The following is a 12725-nucleotide window of genomic DNA, read 5'->3' on the forward strand; positions in this document are numbered from 1 at the left end:
GCGCAGTGGTGGCGTCCGAGGCCGGCTGAACTCCCGCTCTCTCCCGCCGCTTTGCCTCGCCTCGCCTGGTGTCTCTCCCGACCATGGAGGGGGTCGCGGTGGTGACGGCGGGCAGCGTAGGCGCTGCCAAAGCCGAGGGAGCTGCAGCCTTGCCGCCTCCGCCTCCTGTGTCCCCGCCCGCCCTCACCCCCGCACCCGCAGCGGATGAGGAGGGACCTGCGCCTCTGTCTGAGACTGGGGCTCCCGGCTGCTCCGGCTCCCGGCCCCCTGAGCTGGAGCCGGAGCGCAGCTTGGGCCGCTTCAGAGGCCGCTTCGAGGACGAGGACGAGGAGTTGGAAGAAGAAGAGGAGCTGGAGGAGGAAGAAGAGGAGGAGGAGGAGGACATGAGTCACTTCTCGTTGAGGCTGGACGGAGGCCGGCAGGACTCGGAGGACGAGGAGGAGGTATTTAGAGCCCCCGCGCGACCCCGCTGGGCCCAAGCGTGTCAGGGATGTAGCTGGCCCTCGTCGGCCGGGCGCGGGCCGGATCCTAGTGCGCCGCCGCCGCGCGGAGCACTGGAGCCGACCTCCCCCGACCTCTGCCCCGGTTGTCTAGGCATGTGGCGCCGACAGGCCTCCGGCCCGGCCCGGGTCTTTACCCGCTTATTTTGTGAAGTTCCTGCAGGTCACTTAGGCTCTGCGAGTCCGACTCATTCGTCTGTTAATAATTATAATTATTTTAAGACAGGGTCGCCCAGGCTGGAGTGCAGTGGCGCGACCATGGCTTACTGCAGCCTCCAACTCCTGGTCTCAGGCGATCCTCCCGCCTCAGCCTCCGGAGTAGCTGGGACTACAGGCACGCGCCACCACGCCGGGCTAATTAAACATTTTTTTTTTTTTTTTTTTTTTGTAGCGAGGAGGGCTCCCTATGTTCCCAGGCTGTTCTCGAACTCCTGGGTTCAAGCGATTCTCCCTCTCTGGCCTTGCAAAGGATTGCAGGCGTGAGCCACGTAGCCTGTCCTGTATAATTATTGAAGCTACTGCTTACTAGGCAGTAAAGATCCTTTTTTCGTTTTGTTTTGTTTTGTTTTTGAGACGGAGTCTTGCTCTGTCGCCCAGGCTGGAGTGCAGTGGCGCGATCTCAGCTCACTGCAACCTCCGCCTCCCAGGTTCAAGCGATTCTCCTGGCGGAGCTTGCAGTGAACCGAGATCGCGCCACTGCACTCCAGCCTGGGGGACAGAGAAAGACTCCGTCTCAAAAAACAAACAAACAAACAAACAAAAAACAAAAAACGATTCTCCTGCCTCAGCCTTTCGAGTAGCTGGGACTAATCCTCCTGGATTAAAGCGATTCTCCTGTCTCAGCCTCTCGAGTAGCTGGGACTACAAGGCGCCCGCCACCACGCCTGGCTAATTTTTTGTATTTTTAGTAGAGACGGGGTTTCATCGTGTTAGCCAGGATGATCTCGATCTCCTCACCTCGTGATCCGCCCTCCTCGGCCTCCCAAAGTGCTGGGATTACTGGCGTGAGCCACCGCGCCGGCGTAAAGATCCTTTTGAAACGATAATTTGGCCGGGCGCGGTGTGGCTCACGCCTATAATCCCAGCACTTTGGAAGGCCGAGGCAGGCAGAACACGAGGTCAGGAGTACAGCCTGACCAAAGCGGTGAAACCCCGTCTCTACTAAAAATACAAACAGTAGCCGGGCGTGGTGTCACGCGCCTGTAATCCCAGCTACTCAGGAGGCTGAGGTAGGAGAATCACTTGAATCTGGGAGGCGGAGGTTGCAGTGAGCCGAGATCCTGCCGCTGCCCTCCAGCCTGGGCCACAGAGCCAGACTCCCTCTCAAAAAAAAGAAAGAAAGAAACAATAATTTATATTGTGTTGTTATTGTAACTTTCAGCAGTATTTTAATGGGTTGGAGGTATATGTTTCCATGTTGCAATGACATTTTGAAATTATGATTTAAGGTTTTGAAGAAGGTGGACTGAGCGCGGTGGCTCACGCTTGTAATCCTAGCACTTTGGGAGGCTTTAGCGGGTGGATCACCTGAGGTCAGGAGTTCGAGACCAGCCTGGCCAACATGGTGAAACCCCATCTCTACTAAAAATACAAAAATTAGCCAGGTGTGGTTGTGTGCGCCTGTAATCCCAGCTACTCGGGAGGCTGAGACAGGAGAATCGCTTTAATCCAGGAGGCGGAGGTTGCAGTGTGCGGAAATCACATCACTGCACTCAGCTTGGGCTACAGAGTGAGACTCTGTCTCAAAAAAAAAAAAAAAAAAGAATTTGAAAAAGGCAAGGACTTGTATTTTAAAACTGTTTCCATTTGTTTGCAGCGCCTAATTAATCTCTCTGAGCTGACCCCATACATCTTGTGTTCCATTTGCAAAGGTTACTTAATAGATGCAACTACCATCACAGAATGTCTTCATACCTGTAAGCATACCGGTCACATTTCTGAATAATTTTTCAGTTTTTGAAATGTCTTGAAAGCATCCTGACTTCAACATTTTCTTTTTCAACAGTTTGTAAAAGCTGCATCGTAAGACATTTTTACTACAGCAACAGATGTCCAAAATGCAATATAGTGGTACATCAGACACAACCTCTTTATAACATAAGGTAAGAATAATATATAATTTACAGTTGTATTTTAAATACACTTTTTCTGAAAGCTTGAAGTTATATAGTTGGAATAAATTCTTGACCTCTCAGGATGGGCTCAGCGGCTAATGCTATAATCCCAGCACTTTAGGAGGCCGAGGTGAGTGGATCACTTGAGGTCAGGAGTTCAAGACCAACCTGGCCAACATGGTGAAACCTCATCTCCACTATTAGCCAGGAGTGGCGGCACATGCCTGTAATCCCAGCTACTTGGGAGGTTGAGGCAGGAGAATCGCTTGAACCTGGGAGGCAGAGGTTGCAGGAGCCAAGATCGTGCCACTGTACTCCAGCCTGGGCGACAGAGTGATGAGAATGTCTCAAAAAAAAAAAAAAACAAAAAACTCTTGACCTCTTTCAAAATTAAAAGGGAACTACATATTCTTTTAAGAAATATGTATAGAGCACTTACTATATGTACTAGGCACTGTAATATCTGCTGAGGACTTAAAAGAGGCACAGGCCTCTTTCCTGAGAATTTTAATCTCATCACTCACTCAAGTTAATGAGACTAGTTTAGGCTTTTCATTTCCAGTATATAGGTATTCCAAATTCTGGTTTTTTAGAAGTAATATCTGAAACAACTGGCCTCTTTAGTAAAGCCCATTTGTCATTAGCTCATGGTGGCTTATTAGTCAAATTTCCAGTTCATACTCAGTTTCTTAAGAGAGGAAAAATACTAACAGTAGATTACTGTTATTTATTCAACAAATACTGTTGATTTTTACTACCTCCACACAGGAGTGCTTTGCAGATGATAGACAGAAGTTCAAAATACAGTCTGCCCTCAACTCGTATTCTTATGAAGGGAATAAAATCAAATTAACCAGGCGTGGTGTCACGCGCCTTTAGTCCCAGCTATTCAGGAGGCTGAGGTGGGAAAAATCCACCTAAGCCTAGAAAGTAGAGGCTGCAGTGAGCCATGATTGAGCCACTGCACTCCAGCCTGGGTGACAAAAGTGAGACCTTGTCACACACTCACAAAAAAAACAACGCACATGAAACAGTTTAGTGACCCATTCAAGAATCTGTGAATACTTAATGATTACATATATTTACTTAAGGTTTTCTTGAGTGAGTTATATTTTAGGAACTCTAAATGCTACTTGAAAGTAACTCACCTCTCAGAAAGAAGATATCCACTCTCAAGAGAAAACACAATTAACTCACTCTGTACCAAAATGCATTTTTCTGAATTCTGAGGTCTTCTCCATCCTTTCCTTTTATTAGGTTGGACCGACAGTTACAAGACATAGTGTACAAATTAGTGATCAATCTAGAGGAAAGTAAGTTTCTTTTATTACATGGTTGTGAATCCCAGAATCTCTGACTCTACTAGTTACATTTTAAGTGTAATTTAGTCTGTGTTTTATCATTTTTTAGGAGAAAAAAAGCAAATGCATGATTTCTATAAAGAAAGAGGTCTAGAAGTACCTAAACCTGGTAAGTTTGGGTGTATACCATAATGTACTTACAGATTAAAGAATACTAACAATAAAATATATGCCCTTTGAAGTTCCTTTTGGGGGTAGCTTATTATGTGATCAGAGAGATTTTGAAGGTAATGCTGTGTGTAATCCAATTTATTTATAAAAATTAGAGATTGCAGATTGTGGAGCTAGATTCTCTGAGTTTGTTCCTAGCCCTGCCACTTTATGAGGTGTATAACTTAAGCCAAGCCAGTTACATACGTAAATGTCTTGTTTTCTCATCTACAAAATAATGATAATCATACCACTTCATTTAAAAAAATATAGAAAAATATAAGCACTTAAAACAGTGCCTGGCACACAGTAACTGTTCAAACGTTAGTTTTTATGATGATGTAATGTCATGGAATGGACGTGAAATAGATTTGGATTTAAATCCTGGTTCTTTTTGAGACGGAGTTTTGCTCTTGTTGCCAGGCTGGAGTGCAATGCCGTGATCTCAGCTCACTGCAATCTCCACCTTCTGGGTTCAAGCAATTCTCCTGCCTCAGCCTCCCAGGTAGCTGAGATTACAGGCATGTGCCACCACACCTGGCTAATTTTGTATTTTTATTTATTTATTATGATTATTTTTTGAGATGTCACCAGGCTGGAGTGCAGTGATATGATCTTGGCTCACTGCAACCTCTGCCTTCTGGGCTCAAGCGATTCTCCTGCCTCAGCCTCCCAAGTAGTTGGGGCTACAGGCGCCCGCCACTATGGCTAGCTAATTTCTGTATTTTTAGTAGAGACGGGGTTTCACCATGTTGGCCAGGATGGTCTCAATCTCTTGACCTCGTGATCTGCCCTCCTCGGCCTCCCAAAGTGCTGGGATTACAGGCTTGAGCCACCGTGCCTGGCCAATTTTGTATTTTTAATAGAGACGGGGTTTCTCCATCTTTGTCAGGCTGGTCTTGAACTCCTGACCTCAGGTGATCTGCCCACGTTGGCCTCCCAAAGTGCTAGGGTTACAGGTGTGAGCCACCGTGCCTGGCTTTTTTTTTTTTTTTTTTTTTAAATGAGATGGACTCTCACTCTGTCGCACAGGCTGGAGTGCAGTGGCATGATCTTGGCTCACTGCAACCTCTGCCTCCAGGTTCAAGCAATTCTCCTGCCTTGGCCTCCCGAGGAGCTAGGATTACAGGCATGTGCCACCACACCCGGCTAATTTTTTTTGTATTTTTAGTAGAGATGGGGTTTCACCATGTTGGCCAGGCTGGTCCCGAACTCCTGACCTCAAGTGATCCACCCACCTCGGCCTCCCAAAGTGCTGGGATTACTGACATGAGCCACCTTGCTTGGCCTAAATCCTGGTTCTTTGATTTAGCTGGGTGACTTTACACAAATTGCTTACTCTCTCTAAGCCTCAGGTTTTTTTTTTTTTGAGACAGAGTTTCGCTCTTGTCGCCTAGGCTGGAGTGCAGTGGCATGATCTCGGTTCATTGCAACCTCCGTCTTCCAGTCTCAAGCGATCCTCCTGTCTCAGCCTCCCAAATAGCTGGGATTACCGGCACACACCACCATGCCTGGCTAATTTTTGTATTTTTAGTAGGGACAGGGTTTCACGATGTTGGCCAGGCTGGTCTCGAACTCCTGACCTTAGGTGATTCACCCACCTTGGCCTCCCAAAGGGTTGAGATTACAGGCATTAGCCATGGCGACTGGCGGTCTCAATTTCTTTATTAGTTAAGAGAAAAAAAAAGTAGCACTGGTACTTTAGTAAGGACGAATGAGATGATGCATGTGAAGTGCTAAGTACGAGCCCTAGCACATAGTAGTGCTTATGCAGGGTTGTCTACACATGTTGCTGTTCTAATGAGCTCTCTTTGCGGCCCTAATAAGCCAGCCACATGTCTGCCTTCCATTGTGGAGTGGTCCCCAGGCTTGCCTCTCCTTTCACTGGCTTTGACAGATTAGCTGATGTCATTAAAGACAGGGAGATTGAGTGGTTTATGATCTTTTAAATACTCAACAAAGTTATAATACTTGTGTATTTTTCCAAATATCTCAATTTATGACATTTTTATTCTTAATTAACATTTTTGTTTGACTATTAAATAGCTGTTCCACAGCCAGTCCCTTCAAGCAAAGGAAGATCTAAAAAAGTCCTAGAATCTGTGTTTCGTATTCCACCTGAACTTGATATGTCTTTATTACTGGAATTCATTGGGTGAGTATCCTAAAAATTTACCTTTTAACTTAAAATAAAGAATGTTAAAAGTCCTAATAGGAAATCATTCTGAACTCAGGTAAAATCAAGTTTTCTGACATCCCCTTTGAAAATTATGAAATAATTGAATATTAGAAATAATTAGAAAAAGGTATAAAGGGCCGGTTGCAGTGGCTCACGCCTGTAATCCCAACACTTTGGGAGGCTGAGGCGAGTGGATCACCTGAGGTCAGAAGTTCGAGACCAACCTGGCCAACATGGCGAAACCCCGTCTCTACTAAAAATACAAAAAAAAAAATTAGCTGGGCGTGGTGGCGGGCGCCTGTAATCCCAGCTACTCGGGAGGCTGAGGCAGGAGAATCACTTGAAACCGGGCAGTGGAGGTTGAAGTGAACTGAGGTCGTGCCACTGCACTCCAGTCTGGGTGACAGAGTGAGGCTCTGTCTCAAAAAAAAAAAAAAAAAAAAGTGTTTGTCATTCCCATGCCTTTTTTTTATATAGTTGCCACGTGTATATCTATTCCTAAGCAATATGTAGCATTGTTTTTGCCAAACTTGAAATGGTATACTTTTCACTCAGTATTGTGTGATTCATCCCTGTTGAAATATATAGCTCTAGTTCATTCATTTTCACCATTATCTGGCATTCCATTAAAATGAATATATTGTTTCTTGTCTTTTCCTGTTCTGTTGAATATTTAGGTTTGTTTCCAGGTTTGTTGGTTTATTTACTTGTTGCTATTTTAAACAATGTTGCTGTAAACAAATTCATATGTATCTCCTGTGTATATGTGAGATAGATAGTTCTCCAAGAGTGTAGATTTACTGAGTCTTAGGGTATGTTCCTCTTCAACTTTACCTGATTTTGCCAAATTAGTTAGATACCTTTCTTTTTTTTTTTTTTTTTTTTGAGACAGAGTTTTACTCTGTCGCCCAGGGTGGAGTGCAGTGGTGCAATCTCAGCTTATTGCAACTGCTGCCTCCCAGGTTCAAGGGATTCCCCTGCCTCAGCCTCCCGAGTAGCTGAGACTGCAGGCACATGCCACCATGCCTGGCTAATTTTTGTAGTTTTAGTAGAAACAGGGTTTTGCCATGTTGGCCAAGCTGGTCTCCTGACCTCAGGTGATCCACCCACCTCAGCCTCCCAAAGTGCTGGGATTACAGACGTGAGCCACTATGCCCGGCTAGATACTTATAAATTACTTCTTTCATACACTGTAGCATATGGTGTACTCCATTTTAGTGCAGCAATGTTAAACAGACTGTCATGGTCCCAGAGTTGGCATGTATCAAACTGTAGTTTTCAAACGCTTAACTGGCTGGCCCAGTAAACTAAAATGCCTTTCTTGGAAAAAATCTAGATTTCTCATGTTGTGTCACTGACGACTATTTTTCTTCTCAGTCATCTCTTTATAGCTCTAGGCTACTTGTATCATTTATTATCTAGCGTGTGCTTTGTTGTATTTATCTCCTTGTATATTCACTTCGTGCTCTCAACTGTTATTAAGAACCCCTAAGGCCGGGCATGGTGGCTCACGCCTGTAATCCCAGCACTTTGGCAGGCCGAGGTGGGCGGATCATGAGGTCAGGAGATCGAGACTATCCTGGCTAACACTGTGAAACCCCGTCTTTACTAAAAATACAAAAAATTAGCCGGTCGTGATGGCGGGAGCCTGTAGTCCCAGCTACTCAGGAGGCTGAGCAGGAGAATGGTGTGAACCCAGGAGGCAGAGCTTGCAGTGAGCCAAGATGGCGCCACTGCACTCCAGCCTGGGCGACAGAGCCAGACTCCGTCTCAAAAAAAAAAAAAAAAAAAGAACCCCTACCCCTAAAAGGCAAGCAAGAGACATTTCTTATGTTCCCAAGAAGCCCATAGTAGTGGTTGATGATAATGACATAAAGATCCCTTTGGAAAAATTAGAAGAAATCATGTAATTCCAAATTTTAATCCAGCAATTTCTATTATTAAAGAGTGTTGCAATTTATATCTCTATAAGGGAGTAGGTTAAATAATGGTATACCCATACATGAGTATGCGCTAATATAATAATGTGTGTGACGATGTGGAATAATCTCCAAGATGTATTAAGTGGGAAAAGCAAGGTGCAGAAAGGCAAGCACATGTACCATGTGCTCACTTAAGTTTTTTAAAAAGAGGATGGTGGAAAATACGCACGTACACGTATACTTTTTATGTGCACAGACCATTCCTGAAAGGCCATATAAGAACATCTTGGCCGGGCATGGTGGCTCACGCCTGTAATCCCAGCACTTTGGGAGGCTGAGGCGGGCAGATTACCCGAGGTCAGGAGTTCAAGATCACCCTGACCAACATGATGAAACCCTGTCTCTACTAAAAATATAAAAATGAGCCAGGTGTTGTGGCCGGTGCCTGTAGTCCCAGCTACTCGGGAGGCTGAGGCGGGAGAATCACTTGAACCTGGGAGGTGGAGGTTGCAGTAACCCAAGATCATGCTGTTGCACTCCAGCCTGGGCAATGAGAGTGAAACTCTGTCTGGAAAAAAAAAAAAAAAGTCCGGGTGCAGTGGCTCACTCTTAATCCCAGCACTTGAGGAGGCCGAGGTGGGCGGATCACTTGAGATTAGGAGTTTGAGACCAGCCTGGCCAACATGGTGAAACACTGTCTCTACCAAAAGTATAAAAAATTAGCCAGGTGTGGTGGCACACGCCTGTGATTCCAGCTACTTGGGAGGCTGAGGCAGGAATCGCTTGAATTGGGAGGTGGAGATTGCAGTGAGCTGAGATTGTGCCACTGCACTCCAGCCTGGGTGACAGAGAAAGACTGCTGGGAAAAAAAAAAAAAAAAAGAACATATTAATGGCAGTGCCCCTAGGAAGTGGCAGTGGAGTCTATTGAGTCTAGGATGGGAAAAAGTCTTACTTGCCATTGTGTTTGAATTTTTACACATGTGACAATGTGACTTTTGTTTTGTTTTCATACTAATCAAAAGAAGGCTGGAGTAATATCTTTTAATGACTAGCTAATTAAAATTTGAAAATTAAAAAGAGTTGGCCGGGCCCAGTGGCTCTCACCTGTAATCCCAGCACTCTGGGAGGCTGCGGTGGGCAGATTACTTGACATCAAGAGTTCGAGACCAGCCTGGTCAACATGGTGAAACTCGTCTTTACTAAAAATACAAAAAAAAAAAAAAAAAAAAAAAGCTGGATGTGGTGGCTTGCACCTGTAATCCCAGCTATTCAGGAGGCTGAGGGAGGAGAATCACTTGAACCCGAGAGGCGGAGGTTGCAGTGAGCCGAGATCACGCCACTGTACTCCAGCCTGGGCAACAAGGGCCAAACTCTGTCTCGAAAAAAACAAAAACAAACAAAAAATACAAAAATTAGCCAGGCATGGTGGTGTGTGCCTTTAGTCCCAGCTACTTGGGAGGCCAAGGCAGAAGAATCACTTGAACCCGGGAGGCGGAGATTGTGGTGAGCCGAGATAGTGCCATTGCACTCCAGCCTGGGTGACAGGAGTGAAACTCCGTCTCAAAAAAAAAAAAAAATTAAATTAAAAGGAATTTTTTTTTTTTTTTTTTTTTTTTTTTGAGATGGAGTTTCACTCTTGTCGCCCATGCTGGAGTGCAATAGCGCAATCTCGGCTCACCGCAACCTCCAACTCCCGGGTTCAAGCGATTCTCCTGCCTCGGCCTCCCGAATAGCTGGGGTTACAGGTGCCAGCCACCATGCCCGGCTAATCTTCTATTTTTAGTAGAGACAGGGTTTCGCCATGTCAGTGAGGCTGGTCTCGATCTCTCGACCTCAGGTGATCCGCCCACCTTGGCCTCCCAAAGTGCTAGGATTACGGGCATGAGCCACCGTGCCCGACTTAAGGAATCATATTTTTAAAAAATTATTTTAAGAGTCAGGCATGGTGGCTCATGCCCGTAATCCTAGCACTTTGGGAAGCAGAGGGTGGAGGACCGCTTGAGTCCAGGAGCTGGACACCAGCCTGGGCAACATGGTAAAACCCTGTCTCTATAAAAAAATACAAAAAGAAAATTAACTGGCCATGGTGGCATGCACTTGTAGTCCCATCTACTAGGGAGGCTGATGGGGGAGGATCGACTGAGCCCGGGAGTTTGAGGCTGCAATGAGCCTTGATTGCACCACTGCACTCCAGCCTGGGTGACAGAGCAAGACCCTGTCTCAAAAAAAAAAAATTATTTTGGGGAAATGTAACACTTTCCACTAATCACAGCAGGAACCTGGATCCACTTTTTATACCTTTTTTGAAAAGTCAGATATTGTAATACAACGATGGTAAACATGTGATGGGTGTGCCACCATTTCTTCTTTCTTTACTTGTAGTAGAAATCAATAATTAATCATAGCAGGTTTTCCTGAGTGAGACTTGACCACAATGCTCAAGGCAGTCATTACCATTACTAAAGTTGTTGCATTATTAACGCATTCCCTGCTGTAGAGGAAAAAGCCCTACCTTGGAATAGGAGATTTGGATTTAAGTTGTAGCTCTGCTGTTTTCTAGCTTTGTAACCTTGAATAAATTGCTTTTGTTTATTCATAAGGTATGTATATTTTATATATATATATATATATTTTTTGTTTGTTTGTTTTTTTTTTTGTTTGTTTTTCCCCTAGACAGAGTCTTGCTTTGTCACCTAGGCTGGAATGCAGCGGCACAATCTCGGCTCACTGCAGCCTCTGCCTCCTGGGTTCAAGCAGTTTTCCTACCTCAACCTCCCAAGTAGCCGGGATTACAGGCGCATACCACCATGCCTGATTTTTTTTTTTTTTTTGTATTTTTATTAGAGGCGGGGTTTTACCCTGTTAAGCAGGCTGGTCTCGAACTCTTGACCTCATGATCCGCCTGCCTAAGCCTCCCAAAGTGCTCGGATTACAGGCATGAGCCACTGCACCCGGCCTCATAAGATATATTTATACGTGTGTGTGTATGTGTGAGTATGTATGTGTGTATATATATGTACATATATATATACGTATATATATGTACATATATATACGTATATATATGTACATATATATACGTATATATATATGTACATATATATATGTATATATATGGGTTTTTTTTGTTTTTTTTGGTTTTTTTTGAGACAGAATTTCGCTTTTGTTGCCCAGGCTGGAGGGCAGTGGCGCGATCTTGGCTCACTGCAACCTCAGTCTTCCTGTTTCAATCTATTCTGCCACCTCAGCCTCCGGAGTAGGTGGGATTACAGGTGCCCTCCTCCACGCCCAGCTAATTTTTGTATTGTTAGTAGAGATGGAATTTCACCAGGTTGGCCAGGCTGGTCTCGAACTCCTGACCTCGTGATCCGCCTGCCTCGGCCTCCCAAAGTGCTGGGATTACAGGCGTGAGCCACTGCACCCGGCCTCATAAGGTATATATTAAGGTCCTGCTGTGTAAATAAAAATTGAACCTTAGAAATTGTTGATTATGATGGGTATTCAGTGTACCTCATAAGATAGTCCTTTATCTGTTTTTTCTTCCTTGAGACGGGGTCTTGCTCTGCTGCCCAGGCTGGACTGCAGTGGCGCGATCTCGGGTTACTGCAGCCTCTGCCTCCTAGACTCAAGCAATCCTCTTGCCTCAGCCTCCTGAGCAGCTGGGACTATAGGCACACACCATCATGCCCAGCTAATTTTTTACCATGTTGCCCAAGCTGGTCTTGAGCTCCTGGCTCAGCAGTCTACCCCCTTGGCCTCCCAAATTGATGGGATTACAGGCGTGAGCCACTGCACCTCACCCTTTTTATTACATAGAAAAGCATTTATGTTACCACAAAAGTTAGGCTATTGGGGGTAACCCCTGTTTTCATGGCAGGACAAGGGGAGTTTTAGTCTGATGGAAGCACAAGGGCAAATTTGGTTCAGTGCTTGACTCTATTTGACTTGGAGGAGGAAAAACACTGAGGTGGGTTCAGCCTCTTCACTAATTTCTCTGTTACTGGAATATGGAATTAGATTTCTCTCCTAAATTGGGTATGCATTTTTTTTTTTTTTTTTTTTTTGAGACAGAGTTTCACTCTTCTTGCCCAGGCTGGAGTGTAATGGTACGATCTCGGCTCACTGCAACCTCTGCCTCTAGGGTTCAAGCGATTCTCCTGCCTTAGCCTCCCCAGTAGCTGGGATTACAGGTGCGTGCCACCATGCCCGGTTAAGTTTTTATATTTTTAGTAGAGATGGGGTTTCATCATGTTGGCCAGGCTGGTCTTGAACTCCTGACCTCAGGTGATTCACCCACCTTGGCCTCCCAAAGTATTGGGATTACAGGCGTGAGCCACTGCGCGCAACAGGGTATGCGTGTTTTATGGTCTTTTTTTTTTTTTTTTTTTTTTTTTGAGATGGAGTCTCGCTCTGTTGCCCAGGCTGGAGTGCAGTGGCGCGATCTCGGCTCACTGCAAGCTCCGCCTCCCGGGTTCATGCCATTCTCCTGCCTCAGCG

General features: G+C 45.3%; 1 protein-coding gene across 2 annotated transcripts in view; it reads left to right on the forward strand.

The window, feature by feature from the left end:
- The window catches only part of PCGF6 (polycomb group ring finger 6), a 44355-nt gene continuing 31630 nt past the window's right edge, over positions 1 to 12725 (forward strand). For both annotated transcript variants that reach the window (XM_030807495.1, XM_030807498.1), the window contains exons 1-6: positions 1 to 443; positions 2317 to 2416; positions 2506 to 2602; positions 3872 to 3927; positions 4025 to 4084; positions 6172 to 6280. In XM_030807495.1, the coding sequence (XP_030663355.1) occupies positions 84 to 443; positions 2317 to 2416; positions 2506 to 2602; positions 3872 to 3927; positions 4025 to 4084; positions 6172 to 6280 (782 nt within the window). In that variant the 5' untranslated portion in view covers positions 1 to 83. The remainder of the gene's footprint in view (positions 444 to 2316; positions 2417 to 2505; positions 2603 to 3871; positions 3928 to 4024; positions 4085 to 6171; positions 6281 to 12725) is intronic.

This window comes from Nomascus leucogenys, chromosome 3, assembly GCF_006542625.1.
Source record: "Nomascus leucogenys isolate Asia chromosome 3, Asia_NLE_v1, whole genome shotgun sequence".
Taxonomy (NCBI): Eukaryota; Metazoa; Chordata; class Mammalia; order Primates; family Hylobatidae; genus Nomascus; species Nomascus leucogenys.